Raw genomic sequence first — 16,838 nt, 5'->3', positions numbered from 1 at the left:
TTTTTCCATTGACTGTCGTCAACGTCGTGCTCAGCAAAACTGCGTCACTTCCGGGTAAATGATGACTGAATCGTGGCCCCATCATCGGCCAAATGAAAAACCCACTCATCGCCAAAGCTCTAGCGGAGCCTGATGACATCGTCCGGCTTCCGCAGGATCCTCAATTATGTCTCAGGGAGAACGCGGTGGCGCGTCATTTAATTCACAAATATAAGAAACAAAATAAAATCAAAACAATTTTCTCCTCTCTTCCCAAGAACTCTCGCCATTGAAAGTGACTTCCCGCTTGGTGGAAGTCTCTAAAATCGCGAAACGGTCGAGAACCAGTAACTGGTAAAAATACCACGTTACAATTTATAAGTGAAGGTGTTAGTTGATTGTTGCCAACATAATCCAAAGACCTTTATGATAGACTCCTCAAAGTGGATGAATGAATCTTCTGTAGTTAGACCTAGCTCTTGCAGGGCTCCTGATTGATTGCTGCTCAATTTCTGTGATTCGAAGTCTCCTGCAAGGCAGAGTCCCTGTAACTAGGTTGTTATCTCCTTGAATTCATGTTGATTCTGCACCTCCATAAATGTCGTCCACACAACGACCCTTGGTGAGTATCTGGACTGCTGCTCGAACGCGGTGGCCTTCATCCTCTGCTAATTGGTTGATGACTGTAAGGGATCACCAAGGTGAGCAATGGAGCCCATATTTCACTGCAGTCAACTGATAGGCGACCTCTTGGTTAACTTCGTTGCGCCACAGGATGCTCTGGAGTATGAGTGTAGAAGACGCTAGGACTCTAGAATTTTGTACGTGGAGATTTTGATGGCGTGGAAGATTGCACGTGGAGGATTGCACATGGAGGAAGACGGAAAGCCGCCATTGGTGTGAGTACTTCCTGGATATTAATCCCCTGCCCCAACGATATTCACCCTGTCCCCAATCATAAACCCACCCCCCAACGGTGAGCCTCAACAATATTCATTGCCCATAGTTTATTAGTGTCTATCGCGGGTATTAATTATTAACGTATGTTATTGGTGATTTTCCCCTCTCCGATAAGCGGAATCGATACCCCCCTGACTTCACCCCTCTCTTCGCCAATTAGCTTCCCCCTGTTCTCTTTCCTTTCGTCCGATAAATTTGATCGTGTTGCCGGAAGTTGGCTGGCCTTACCCCTTCCCTAGTTTTTCTTTTCTAAAAGGCCCAAACAGTTAATCTTCTTGTTACTTTTGTGATTAAACGGAATTTCGAAATATACTGAACTTAGTGAGAATTTTCCCCACGACTAATTCATTCCGCCCTTTCCTTTTTCTTCATTTTCAGGCACACCCTTAATTTAATTAATTAAAGAATTCACTCCCCCCCCCCAGTGAATCATTTTCCGGATTTATCGTTCCAGGGCTGAGAATTATTTTATATTAATTCGCCGGCCAAGGTCACAAATTATATCTGACATGAAATTATCCTAGAATTTCGGTTTCTATTACTTTCGACCGACTATAGCCTACAATTGGAAGATATAATGTTAATTTGGTAATGTTTATGAAGTTTCCATTATAAAATTGGGTTGGTTTCAACATAGACGGGCTACGTTCGGGAGAAATCACGCTTGAGCCGAATAGTAGAAGGTCGCCCATTCTTTATTTTGTAAATTGAATATACTGAGTCTATGAGCGAACCATAGTGCAAAGGACCGTGATAATGCTTAATTATATATTCCATCATCATTGAAAAGCGACGAAGTATTTTAAAGCTAACTGATGAATCGATTGCCACATTGATTTTGATCCCGAGAGCATCTTATTACAATATTTTTTTCAAGTTTTGGATGTGAAAGGACATCAATTCGGCTTTCAAGACCCTTGGATTTTTCTCCGAACAACATGTATAGATGTCGAGTCAAATGAAGATCATTTATTTCCAAAAATAAATGTAATTGGTGCCAGAATCGATGAACACTCTTGAATTCATTTTTCGCGTAAATTCAATATCGTCCAATTTACCATATGAACAATCGGAGCTTTGAATAATATATGTCATTCACGTCGATGGTACATCGATCAATTTCGATATCGGAGCATTAATAAATCGAAGTGTTAAAGTATGTAAAACTCTAATAATTCTTTTCTCTATCCATAGTAATTCTCATTTAGTCCATTGCCATATATTTCAATGATTGAATATCATTGAACTGTCTGCCCTGAGTCGTTCACGATATTGAAAAAATAGATTTGGCTGGTTGTTTTCCGCACGATGACCAATAGGTACTATTCTCAAAAACTCATTTCTCCTGTTTGGATACGTTTACTTCAATATTATTGATAGGGTCCTTTGAAATTTTAAGAGAAATTAATGTTGTCCGTTCAAATCATTTTTCATCTGAAACAGATGTGGCAGTAACCTTAATAATTCCTTCAAGTCTGGAAGGAATGGAAAAACTGAAACGTTTTAAAAAATTGAATTTAGTAAGGAAAGATTCGGGAAAAAAATTTTCTACAATCTTAGAGCGTTTTTGATTTTTCAGATTGTTTTTGATTTTTGAAAAAATTTTTAGAATGAGAAAAAAAAAATTTAAGAACCACCAGGAAACCACGATAAAGATCTGAAATTTTTCAGAGAATTATCTGTTTCGGTCATAAATATATAAGAACAAAAGCGCCGTAAAATTCGCTAGAGGCGAATTCACCGTGCCTATCCGGCTATATTTAGGGAAAAAATCGAACAGAACCTTACAGTTTCGTACCCCTTCTGGTCGAAGGTCCATAGAAAACCGGGAAATTTCCGTAAATATACTGTTGAATTTAGAGGAGAGTAATAAAAAATGTAATTTTGAGGAGAAAAACAATCTGAAAATTGGCACCTAGACGTCAGTCAAATATCATCTTTTTTCTGACAGTCGATGCCTGCTTTAAAACAGCTTCGTCAGAACATCGTTCCAAGTGAGAAATTGTCCAAAACTTTGATTCCAAGCTCTAATATTCCACACTATTAATTTCTAGTAAGAAACATCCCACGGGTATCGTTTAGGGCAGAGGTGGGCAACCTCAGGTAGGCTCGGAGCTGTAACCATAAAATTATTAAGGTTCCAATTGTAAGGGACCTAACGTGATTACCAGGGTTGTCGTATATTTGTGTCGTAGGGTGATGGTACGAGCGATGGCGCACGCGCGTGATTGAAATGTGAGGGCAAAATGGTTTGAATTTTTATGCACGTGTTTGGACATTTTCTGTTCATAAAAAAAAATGGAATTAAAAGATGATGATTTAGATTCAATATTCATAAGTGTAAATGAATGTCGAATGCTCATCAACTTGAGAAAGTAATATTTCATCGTCAATTAAAGATTGTGAGAAATTTTTTCATTAAAATTTGGCATCGAGAGCGGCAAATATAGAAATGAAAAATTTGAAAGTGTATGTCAATTCAGGTCTATTAACAACATGGTGATATTTAATAATTGTTTCCCAAACAATATTTCAATTATAATTTCAAAATTACTTCAAGAAATCTATGAAAGGTACGAAGTCCTCTTTTATAAAGATGAATAAAAATAACCAATAACCGATCAGAAGGATAATAACAAAAAAAACAATGATTGGAAAAATCTTTCCATTAGAGAGATAGGAAATTTTTCTATTTCACTTTTACTATCACCAAGTTTCTGCCGAATATCCCCACTACTCTCGCCTACGTGCAGGGCATCATGGGCCCGAAGGGGGTGCAGCCATAAACTTTATGGCTTGGGACAATTTTGCCTAATGGAGGTTGGGAGCTGGAGTAGCTCCAAGAGCTGAGGTTGCCCACCTCTGGTTTAGGGTATTGTTCCAAGCTGAAACGCTTCAAAATTTTCGCTCCGATGTTGATTCCAAACTGGATAGCTCCGCGATTTTTTTCCGAGTTCCAGTCCGGGTGAGAATCGTTGCACCATTACTGTGATCATTTACAAGAATCGAATATGTTAATGATTTCCTAAAGTCGATACTATTGCTATTCCATTCGATTCATTTACATTCGCAACTATTTAGAACGATTTGCCAATCCATACAAAGAGCGTCCTCGAATAGTCCAATCCATTTTGTTAAAAATGGAATACGGCTCCAATTTTTTCCATGTTCTATTTGGATTGTAAGAACTAACAAATTATTTTGTAAAATGTCATACTTCTTTTCCTTTCACCGCATACTATAAAATACGAGGAACGCGCGCGATTATACCTACTTTTTGAAATTCATCATAATATACTGAGTGTAAGAATGTTATAACCCCTCAACAAATACTATTTGTTTTCAATCTTTTTTCCGGGACAAGGTATCTAAATAGTTACTGGACATTTTTTTCTTATATTTTTTTTGGGGGATTACTACATCTTTTAATAAATTTGATTCCCATTTATAATAGTAGAGTTATCATCTTAATCATCGAAAATGATTTAATTTCCTTGACTTTTAATTTTGATTGATTTCAGAGTTTTTTCGTTCCGGTAACGAATGTGATATTCTACAGGGTGTAACTTAATAACTGTAATGCCTCTCAACCACGAGTTCAGAGACTCCTCCTGAACACTAGAAAAATAGGAAAAAAAAAATTTACTTGACCCATTTTAAATAATTAAAAATTAACGAGGGCCAATGAGAGGGCTGAGTTATGGCGCGTAAATGTGAGTGGTTGAAGTCGACTGAGATATGACAACGGCGCGTGAGAGACGTCGGGATACGAGAGAGGTAGACAGGCATGTAGCATAGAGTAACAACATGCATCGCTCTTGTTCAAAATCCTCTATGTATTCCTTTTAAAAATTCTAGAAGAATTTTTTAGTTTTTCAAATGAGATTCCTTAGGAATTCTTTAGGATTTCCAAAGAAATTCCTCGGGATTTGGGAAGGATTATTCATAATTTCCTAAGGAATCATTCTAAAATTCCTAAGGAATTCATCTGAAATGCGTCAGGAATACGTCTGAAATTCCTAAGGAATTCATCTGCAAATTCCTGATGAGTTAGTTTGGGAATCCTAACAAATTCATTTTAAATTTATAAGAAACCCCTCTGAAATTCCTAAGGAATCCCTCTGGAATTATTCAGGAATTCCTCTGGAATAAACATAACCGGTAACTATCGAAAGAAACATTATTTTTATGGTTGGATTCGACATTTAGGAAGACTCATGCATGTTGTTATTCTATGCTACATGCGTGTCGGCCCGAAATTCACGGCACAGCAGTGGTACTCAACTACCTCTCTCATTTCCCGACGTCTCTCACACGCTGTTGTCATATCTCAGTCGACTTCTACCACTTACGCGCCATAACTCAGCCCTCCTTAATTTTTAGTTATTTAAAATTGGTGGAGTAAGTCTTTTTTTCTTATTTTTCTAGTGTTCAGGAGGGGTCCCTGAACTTGTGGTCGAGAAGTATTACACTTATTATGTTATACCCTGTATCAGTAGTAAGTCGGTAACTCCGTCTTGAGAACGTCAATTAATGCAAGGTCCACAGAATGATTTTTATTCACTTTTGTAATAGTGTTACGTGGATACCATCTTAGTTCTGATTTCTGTAGAGTTTACAAGGATTTGATTGCCCATTTTATTATTTGCGGATACCCGATTTTAATCGCCAGGGTCCAGTCCCGTGTTGAGCAAAAAAAAATACTAATAACTGTTGAGAACGAAATCAATATGCAATACCTTATTCCCAACCGGGTCCTCTCGTAATATTTCATCTTCTAATGAGTATTTCAGCTTAGCTATTCTATTCAAGCGATTTTTCCGATTAGAATAATGATTATCATAATGAGAATCTAATTATGATTGTATGAAAATGATTCGATTGAGAAAATAGTAGAAGTCTAACCAAGGTACGTAAAATACGATAAGTTATTACTTTTTGAAGTCAGAATCATATACTACGATGCAAATTCAAAAAAGTACTTTTAGCCTAGTCTAAGGCTTACATGCTGAGCGGAAGCAGAGGGTTGTCATCAGATTCGTTAGAAATTACTTTCTTTGGCATGTCTTGTACAAAATTTTATGATACTGGTGAAAACGGGGACCTTCATGCGCCAAGCGTATAACAGAGGACCTTCTTTTACGCCTTTTTTAAACTGGTATCATAAAATCACTTTTTCAAACCTAAATCGCTCCCTGAAGTACGTGAATGCTTGGCAAAATTTTTTTTTTTCTCAGTGTACTGTTGACGTTTTAGCTAACTTTAAAGCTACAATGTGCGCCCCTTTTATGTCCATGATCAATAATCACAAGATTCCTAATAACGTATAAAACGTATGATTCAATTTTCTAGTGAAATTGGACACCTTAGCAAACATGAAACATAAACTGTTCACTAAAAATACATGCAAGTTATTAATAGCTTAATAACAGATGAACATAAGTATCGGAATTTGTCATTGGACTAGAAATGTAATTTCGATATTTTTCTGCATATTTCCTGTTATTTTCATATTTTGTGTTACATGTAAATTTTTCATTATTAAGCTATTTTTGCGTGAGAAAGCATGATAAAAACCAAAAAATTGAATCGACCCGCCCCTTGACAAATATATAACACACTTGCGGTTGCTAATGCCGAGCTTAACAAAAACAAAAATTATGGAAAAAACATCTCTTAATGCATAAATTATTGAAATAAACGTTAATACAATACGTTGTTAGGGGCTGGTCAATTATTTTGTCATATTGTAATCCTAAATAAAGGACATAAATGTGCCAGTCAAGGACCTTGTTACACACCAAACGATAATGCACGTTTTTCTTTCATTAATGGTCAATTTTTATTATCGCAATTTATAAGCAACTTCTTGATAAATATTTCACCACTTTGAAAATTTAATTGATTTATGAATTATCAATCCCGATGCAATTGTATTGTATATCTGATCCCTAAGTACTTAATCCTCGTAAGAAAATTTTCGGAATTTAACCGTAAACATATTATAAATAAAAACTCACCGGCGGTAGGAAAGTATCTCTCAAATGGGCCACCGCGTTTGAGTGGGGCAAGCGCATGTGATCGAGTGGCTGTTGCCGCTGCCTGCATTGTTGTCTCCAAGTCTCTGGCCGACTACCATTAGCCGTCAAGCGAACCAATGAATAAACAGAACAAATGCATCTATCTAGTTAAAAAAATTTTCTACTTCTTATTATGGAGTATTTTTTCAAAGAAACGTGATATTTTCTTCATCCCCGGTTTCAAATCCGTGAAATATAATTATACTGAAAGGCACTATCGGGCTCAACGTATAAGAGGACTCGTTTTGTGAGCCTCTGAAGGTGAGATTCTCTGTCCTCTTTTAGCTCATTGCGCATGCGCTGTAACAGCTAAACTACTTAAGCAACCATTTGACTCAAAAGGTTAGACCTCTTTCTGCCTACAGTATTTGACTCGGCTCTTGATGTCGTCTGACAATTAGCACCTATAAAATTATTAATTTAGAGAGAACATGACCTAATAAAAATGAGTAAAGATAAGAAGGAAGATTAAGAAGGAATTGTTAAATTTTTGACGTATATGGAATTTCTACTACGAAAATGATGCGCAATTGTCGTGGCAAGAATTCTCTCCATGAAAAATAACATATTGCAGAATATCAATTCTAATGTGCACGTTTTCAATGTTATACATTTTATCAATTTGGATAGAAAACCGTTTACCAATCGTATATTGATAATTTTAAATTGAATTTACGGTATTTAAATATACCGTTGACATGAAAAATGCGTTGTTGTAATAATGCATACATTATGTCATCTAGGTATTTTTCAGATTTTTTCTCCTTATTTCTTATACTTTTTGGACGAGATTTAATACATAATCATTTACTTCCAGCAGTTAGATGGATTCTGTGTTTATGAAAGAAATAGTTGATTTTGATTAGAAAGAGTACCATAAGATGTATCTTGTGACTTATTAAATTTACAGAAAAAACAACAAATAGGGTCGGTTGAGATTTCTTCACAAAATTGCTCACCACTAAAATAAAGTAACATTTCATGAGATGGGAATCAAATTAGAACCCTCGTAACCCCACTCTCCTAAGCAGTTAATGAAACTTTTCGAGCGGATTGTATGACAAGAGCAGAAATCCTCGCTAATTTCTTTCTCTCTCGCACAGACGGAGAGCGAAGTGCCCCTTCCAGTATAATTACAGTTCAGTGGTTTCCATTAAAAATCTATGTACTCTATGGATATAAAGTTCAGTAAAAATAAAATAATAGTCAAGCCAAATATGAGAATTCTCTACCACAATTAAAGAGTGATATTAATATATTACAAAAAGTTACGATCAATGAAAATTGTCACTCATGATCAATAATAACAATATAAGAGTCAATTACATTGAGCCCCAAATCGTTAATGATCATCTTATGAAATTGTCATTATTTAGGGGACATTTTTGTTCATTTGGGACAAAAGGTAATTGAAGATTCCAATTTTTTGTTCGTAGGATACATAACCAGTATTTAATTAATTGTACTATTATATACTGGCATTATACTAAATATATATATAATTCACTAAATGATCGACAGAAATGGGAATGAATAAGTGAGTGCAGGAAGTTTCGAAAATTTTCGAGAAAAACTGAAATACAAGTGCGGGGAGTATTCGTCATTCAGCATTCCTAGGCAAGCGGCCTATCTTAAAATCGCTAATATTTCATTAATTTTCTCTTTGAATAAACAAATCAATAACCTGCTTGTTAATAGTCAAGACAATGGTTCCATTATGACAGATATAACAAGAGGTTACAATAATGAAAACATATGTAGACAAATATGATATAAATTAAAGAAGAAAACCAAAGATAAACAATGAACAGACTCGAAATTGTGGTTTTTCTTTTTGGTAAAGCATTTTTCTACCTGATAGTGTCAAATAGAGATCATATATGGTTCCTCGCCTTACAGGTGGTAAACGCTTGCTGCGCTGGCAATTTAAAGCCAAAGCAATGTCAGCTTCCAAGTCACGCCACTGCTACAATGTCCTGTCAGTTAACGATGTTTCTTCCCCGTTTTTAAATAATGATTAATCGCTACTTTGATATTAATGAACAATGAATACTTGTGGAACAGTTTTTATCTTCGAAATTTTCATTGATTACACTGATTTTAATGGTAATAATGGTTGCATGGTGTTATAGTTTTTTCTACATGCATTTAGAATGGCATTTATTTTAATAATTTTATAACATAGCTCGACAAAAGTAGAACTTAGAAAGTTGTGGGTATGGTAAAAATAAGCCGACTTCACCATTGTCAATACGTAATAGTATGTTGTGCATCAAGGAAAGGAAATGGCGTATTCTGTCCGACATGTGTATCACCGGCCCGGGGCCAACACGTAGGTTTGAATGCTCTGTTTCCCTTTCTCGATGCACATTATTCCTTCCGTTATTACTAGACGGAAACGTTCGATTTTTTCTGTAAATGATGGGAGAAACGGGGGCTATATCATCCCCAGGATCGTCAGAAACAACATAAATCTAAGCGATGGAATAGGTCACTTCTTTCCCATCATTTGGGGAGCAAAATCGAACTTTCTGGGTATGTATGACGGAAATTGAGTTTCTGGTTTAACAATTTGTCTAATACTTTTCGGTTTTTGAGAAAAACAATTTCAAATGCCATAATGAGTTCCAAACATAAATCTGAAATTAAATATCTATGAATATATTGATATAACATATTCTGGTGTAAGACATTTCATAAGCAATTTGAAGAAACCTGCCCCAAACATAATTTTGAAAGTGTCATCTTTTATTGTTAGAATTTGTTTTTTGAATTTTTAATAATTTCCTGACTGTCCAAGTCCAGATTTAAATACCACATTTATGTTAATCAACTTGATTATCAGGATATTATGCAACTTTATTAAATTAGAAATAATTTCAGGTGTTAATAATCGTTCTGAAAGAACATTACCCATCATTTTTTGAAAGATCATCTTAAAGTTCCGCATAATTATTAGGCTTGAAATTCAATTTAGACCACCTAGCAGAACCTTTCCTCAAGAAATGCCTTCAGAAAAATATATTTTTTTCCAGCAAGAACAGCAGAAGGCGGGCCATTAATTAACCACATACTCAAGTAGTTGAAGAATAAAATGCCCACTATCGAAATAGGGGCGAGCATACCCGTAGAGAAATTCGAATACCTAAGTGGGAAAACCCTGCAATAATCCATATGGAGTCGATTCCCACACTTGTTTGATTCTCGGAAAAACTCAAGTTAGGGTCTGATTCATTTCTTTCTAAACCGTAGTTCCGGAGTGGATAAGTCTGTAACTAAAATGATAAATGAGATCAAATGATTAATCGGGAGCGTTCGACGGTAACACAAAATCGAGGAGGCTGAGATACCTCAGTGCTCCTCGCAGACTCTATCAAATACAAGGTCTTATAGAATGATACCCGGAGACGCAGAAGAAAAAAGCAGAGAAGAAATTATGAAAAATATTGAGAATTCAATATTATACAGAAGAAATATCCCGCCCCAGATTCATATTACAAAACCCCGAGATTCCTAAGCTTCGTCCGTGAGAGCTGGGAGAAGGGCCTTTTTCAGTTAACGAAGCTACCAACTCTAATTCGATCTTTCTCCATCCCAACAATCCCATCCCTTTCTCCATCCTCTTGTTCGACCGATACCGACAGAGGGCGACAGTATGATTAAGCGTGAATTTGAGCCTTTCTATTAATTTGAAACATAAATATCAATTTTTCATTCGAAATAGGCAGCACGTAAATAATTTTGTATCCAGACCATATTTTCAGCGGTTCAATAAATGAAATAAAACAATTATCCAAAAGTCCGAGGTGGAAGGAAAACTTAACCCAATAATTTGAAGCAAATAGTTCGTGGATGAATAGTCGGGGTGGAGAAAATGAATATAAGTCTGATAAGAATTCCAAAGACTGACGATGAGAACAGAACTGAGAATGGCTTAGTTCACTACGGCCGAGTGGCTCGGGCCCGGCCCCGGCCTGATCTCATTGCTTTTCAAGGCTTGATTTGACAGTATATTACGAGCCTATTGGCGACACTCATCTGAGCTCTGGCTCAAACTGACGATCAAGAAGCTGAAACTACCGGGACTCAGTCGCTCTTTAGGCAGGTCTCGAAAGTTGCATGTTGGAACATTAAATTTTTTTAAATGTAACTTTGAAATCCTCTCCTCACATTCCTAAGCAGTCAATATTGCCTTCAACGAAAGGTGAGATGGCTAGGCGTAGAAAAAATCACACGTTAAAAGGTAACGTTCATAAGAGCAATATTAAGAAAGTACATTTCCTAATTTTTTAAATGCGAATGTTCATTTTTTGTTTTTAAGGTGCCGAGCCTTTTCATAAAAGCCTTTTTGATCGGTGCTGATTCTATGGATTGTAGGGCGACACATCTAAATATTTCCGTAAAAAATATCACGCGTCAAAATATCACGTCAAAAAATCACACGTCAAAATATCACAATAACAAATATCACACGTCAAAACATCACAGTAAAAAATGAGCTACCTGACCTATAGCTATTGAAACGAACAGTTCAACGGGTACGAGCAGCCGTAGCACCACGATTTCTTACATCAGCTTCACTTGGCGAGCTTGAGATTCCTGAATATTCCAGGAAGACATTGAATGGTGATAATTTTCTATTTTATGATAGTGGTGGAGAAAGAAATAGGTTCTTAGTGTAGGCAACAACTCCGAATGTACGAAACATAGCTCGTTGTCGTATCTGGATGGCAGATGGAACATTCTCAGTTGTGCCTGGATTATTTCAGCAGTTATATTCTATGCATGGAGTATTGGAAGGTGAAGATGAGACCACAGGTGAAATGAAAAAGAAAGTCTTACCGTTTGCATATGTTTTGGCATCCTCTAAAGATGAACGATTGTACACCGTAATTTTACAATAACTGATGGAAGAAGAAGGAATTGAATATCACCCGGGCATATTCGTCACCGATTTTGAGAAAGGTTTTCTGAATGCATTGGACATAGTGTTTCCAGGTATCCCTCGGCATGGCTACTTCTTCCATTTTGGCGAGTGTATTTATCGACACGTTCAAAGCTGTGGCTTACAGATTACATGCATCAATGACCTTGAATTTGCGCCACAAGTTCGAATGTTAGGGGCCTTAGCTTTCGTTCCCATCACTCACGTTTATGCCTACTACACAACATTAGTTAAATTGCCATATTTTACTGAGAACGCTGTGACTTTTGCTCCTCTACTGATATATTTTACAGACACGTGGATGGGTCATAAGCATGGCAGAGAATATAAATCAGGGCGATTTCAAATTGCTGATTGGAATTGCTATGAGGCGGTTATTAATGGTAATCCTCGAACCAACAACGCACTTGAAGGTTGGCACAATGGGTTTAACAAGAGGGTTGCCAGGACACACTCTGAAATGAGCCGGTTTCTCTCTACTCTGCAGAGGGAACAAGGGACAACAGAAACTGGTGTTGAGCAATTTTCATCCGGAAGGATTGTGGCATCGACGAGAAGGAAGGCTTATGTGCATTATGATGCTCGTTTACGTACTTTGGTCACCGATTTGATGTTAATGAGGATGCACTTGAGTACTTAAGTGGCATTTCTTCTAATGTGCGCTTGTCAATAATGATAACTATTGTTATTGTCCCTCTCCTCATATGTTTGTATTGGTTATTCCTTTGTTGTTTTTGTTTTCTACTGATTCGTTCAATTAATGAACGCTCTCATAGCTGAAAAATTTTCACATTAAAATAAAATGATTAATTTTTGAAAAATTAATTTTTTTTACTTTGATATTTTAACGTATGATATTTTTTACTGTGGAATTTTGACGTCTGATATTTGTTACAGTGATATTTTGACATGTTTTTTTTTGACGCGATATTTTGACGTGTGATATTTAGAAATGTGACCGGATTGTAGAAACAGCTAACCACCACATCTCACCTGTAGTCCTGCACCATAATTACCTATAAAATTTAAAAAATCACAAAAACATTTTGTGAAAAAATGGCGCCAAGTCGACGTGTATCTGATCGCCTCCAAGACAGAAAGAAGGGACAATTAGTGAATAGTTGAAATCACACAGTAGACGAACTGATTATGATATAATCTTATTTAAAAAAAAAACATGGAAATATTAAAAGATGCCAAGTTTATGCTGACAGCGTCAACTAGGACAATTTTCCGCAGTTTTAGTTCCGATTGGAAAATCGATTATTGTTAATAAAGGCTTTTATCATTCCGGCTGAAAGACAGTATTTTACGGCTCCGTTGCTTTGCTTCGCGCCCACGAAACGCTGACTACGGCTGTTATGACAAAAAATAGTGGGCGTCATACGGTCAAAAAAAATTTGTCGACCAATATGATTGTTGCAAACCTCATCGTCGCTAGAAAAGTTTTTTTCGGTCTAATGACAAAAAATACTGTTTCAAACCCCGTCCATAGGAAATTGATTCGGAAAGAAGTCAACTTGGCGCGGCGGGCTGTTCGATAATGAACATACTTCGTAGGAAGTGAATGATTGACAAAGCTAGAGTTCGCACGCTAATTGGCAAAACAACAAAACTATTGAGATTTGATTCAGCTTTTAATATCAACAATTGGATTTCGTATACCTGACGTGTACTTAACCTAATCACCAATGAACGTCAAATAGCATATCGGTATGAGGCGAGTGGGTACCCGTCAGTGTGATGGCGCGTTCATAAGCGACGCAGGGTGGCACACTCACATTCTTAGACAACGGCAAAGAGTGGGGGACGAAGATCATCAGTGAATAGTTTAAAATTAGATGTAGTGCTTATACATGATAGGATGTCCGTAACGACTGAAGTAATTACGTAATTATCAATTGATGCATTCAATCAATAATCCACTTACGAATTTATGACTTGCTAGGGAAATGCTAAAATATACTTGTAATTTTTTACTATGTTCCCGCGAATGTAATGATACTCAGTGAATTGAAGGGGAAAAATTAGGCGCGCCAAGTTGACTTTTTTCCGAATCAATTTCCTATGGACGGGGTTTGAAATAGTATATTTTGTCATTAGGCCGAAAAAAACTTTTCTAGCGAAGATGAGGTTTGCAACAATCATATTGGTCGACAAATTTTTTTTGGCCGTATGACGCCCACTATTTTTTGTCATAACAGCCGTAGTCAGCGTTTCGTGGACGCGAACCAAAGCAACGCAGCCGTAAAATACTGTCTTACAGCCGGAATGAAAGAAGCCTTTATTAACAATAATCGATTTTCCAATCGGAACTAAAACTGCGGAAAATTGTCCTAGTTGACGCTGTCAGCATAAACTTGGCATTTTTGAATATTTCCATGTTTTTTTTAAAATAAGATTATATCATAATCAGTTCGCCTACTGTGTTATTTCAACTATTCAGTAATTGCCCCTTCTTTCTGTCTTGGAGGCGATCAGATTCACGTCGACTTGGCGCCATTTTTACAAAATTTTTTTATGATTTTTTAAATTTAATATTTATATGATTTTTTTTTAAATTGTGTGATGTCATGCATGCAGTTATTGTCCCATGCTTCTATCTTGCGTTTAAATTAGCGTCGACTTGGCGCCATTTGCTCACAACTTTTTTTTATGATTTTTTTTTTATGTTAATAATTACCAAACAAATGATGCAATCAAAAGTATTGGTACCTGATTTAAGCCTCTCTGACATGTGTTAGTTCATCATAGTAATTTTTCTCAACGAAATATAATTTAAATATTCATGTTTTAGTTTTTATTCAGTCATTCAAGTTGATTATTGAAAAATATCACATAAAAAATTTAGGTTTGGAGGTAATATTTTAATTCAAATATTAACACTCGATTCCAATTGTTAAAGGGTAATTTACAAATATTAGGTTATTTACGTAATTAATTAATGATTGAAATGCTCGAAGATTGAAGCACTGAAAATTTTTAATTTAAAGGATTAAATTTCGGTGCAATATTGAAATTAAATATTAACAATTGATTCCAATTGTTAAAGAGTAACTCACAAATATTAGGTTATTTAGGTAATTAATTTTAACTGAAATAAAATTTTTAATTTGGTCGTTATATTCAAATCATTAAATTATTAACAATCGATTGCAATTGTTGAAGAGTAATTCGCAAATATTAGGTTATTTAGGTAATTCATTTTAACTGAACTAAAATTGTTAATTTGGTTATATTCAAATCATTAAATGATTAACAATCGATTCCAGTTGTTAAAGAGTAATTCACAAATATTGGGTTATTTAGGTAATTAATTTTGACTGAACTAAAATTTTTAATTTGGGTATAATATTCCAATCATTAAATTACTAACAATCGATTCCAATTGTTAAAGAGTAATTCACAAATATTAGGTTATTTAGGTAATTAATTTTAACTGAACTAAAATTTTTAATTTGGTTGTTATATTCAAATCATTAAATTATTAACCCTCGATTCCAATTGTTGAAGAGTAATTCGCAAATATTAGTTTATTTAGGTAATTAATTTTAACTGAACTAAAATTTTTAATTTGTTTGCTATATTCAAATCATTAAATAATTAACAATCGATTCCAATTGTAAAAGGGTAAGACACAAATATAAAATGACTTGACGCTCTTTGATTGACTTACAAGCACGGGCTCCATCCTAGTTCATGCGCCACCGCTACGGACCCGTGCGGATGAATTCCGTAAGCGCAGACAATTTTCTCCAACTTACTAATTTTATTCCCTAGAACAGCCCACCCAAACAGCGCTAGGGAATAGTAACGCTCTCGAAATAAAACTCTTGAAAAACTGAATTCGTATCCGTTGCTATGGAGTTATTTTTGTAATAATGTAATAAGTGAAAAAAGTAAAAATCTCATCAGAAAGATCAACCGCGATTTATATAATGTATCTAAGGATACTTTTGCAAAATAGCGTGCGTTTAAAAGGGAAAAAAGCAATTGAAGTTTTTTTAAGGGGTTAGGGGCGAGTTGTTAGCTGTAATATAATACACGACAACTCTCTGCCTGTGACGTGACCTCTGCCTGTGACGTCAACTTGGCAGATACGCTATCGCGGGGGAGGAATGGAATTCAGTATGTCCAGCCGAAATATCGATTATGCGAGCTAACCACAATAAAAGGGACTACCTGGCAGGTTTTCAAGTGGTCGTCATTATGGCCTGAGAAGCGTTTAGAAATGACCATCACAACTAAAGGAAGCCACATAATTGCTTAAAGGCATTTCTAAAGAGATCCTTTCCACTTTTCTTCTTTCCTCTATTGAATACGGGGAGCCAGTAACTTAAACAACCCACCAATAGTAACCGCAGATGCGAACTGCCCAAAGAAGTAAAAAATGTCAGCAACCTAGAAATGGGCCACATCAACCACAGGTTCACCGATATCGACAAAAGAAAAGGCAGACCAATAGAGATACATCTATTCCGAGTGTCTCCCCCATTGATTACAGGGGGTCGGCCGAGAACATGACGTCACCTACACCCCATATGCAACGAAAGTTATGAGATGGCTTCCAAGAATTGACACAGTTCGACAGATGACTTCTTGTTGTCCAAAAAGGGGACATCTCCAGCTTCAAAGGGTCCACTCCATTTGACGCGCCAGTTTTCTAATGAAAAATAGTTATCCATCGTTAAAGAAGGTCCACAATTTATGGCCCACGAAGGTCGGAAAAAAGCATAAACATGCCACGTTTGACATTAGAAGAACATTAATTAGAGAAGCCAACGCACGATCGTCCCGTCTTTTTCTCAAAAACTTCTTCAGCACCTTAGGAAATGGGGGTGATACCAGGGTGGGGGTACAGTATGACCCCCCCC

The 16,838-nt window shown here is 36.1% G+C and overlaps 1 protein-coding gene across 7 annotated transcripts in view; it reads right to left on the bottom strand.

Moving 5' to 3' along the window:
- The window catches only part of Sms (spermine synthase), a 184,674-nt gene that overhangs the window by 93,262 nt on the left and 74,574 nt on the right, over positions 1-16,838 (bottom strand). For 6 of the 7 annotated variants that reach the window (XM_011314363.1, XM_011314358.1, XM_011314365.1 and 3 more), the window contains one exon: positions 6,960-7,071. In XM_011314363.1, the coding sequence (XP_011312665.1) occupies positions 6,960-7,071 (112 nt within the window). Of the gene's footprint in view, positions 1-6,959; positions 7,072-8,873; positions 8,986-16,838 lie in introns of all 7 variants that reach the window. The other variant, XM_011314362.1, reaches the window with a different exon arrangement.

This window comes from Fopius arisanus, unplaced genomic scaffold (assembly GCF_000806365.1).
Source record: "Fopius arisanus strain USDA-PBARC FA_bdor unplaced genomic scaffold, ASM80636v1 scaffold00158, whole genome shotgun sequence".
NCBI classification, from domain to species: domain Eukaryota; kingdom Metazoa; phylum Arthropoda; class Insecta; order Hymenoptera; family Braconidae; genus Fopius; species Fopius arisanus.
Note: the sequence above shows the minus strand (reverse complement) of the source record. Positions and strands in the feature narration are given on the sequence as shown.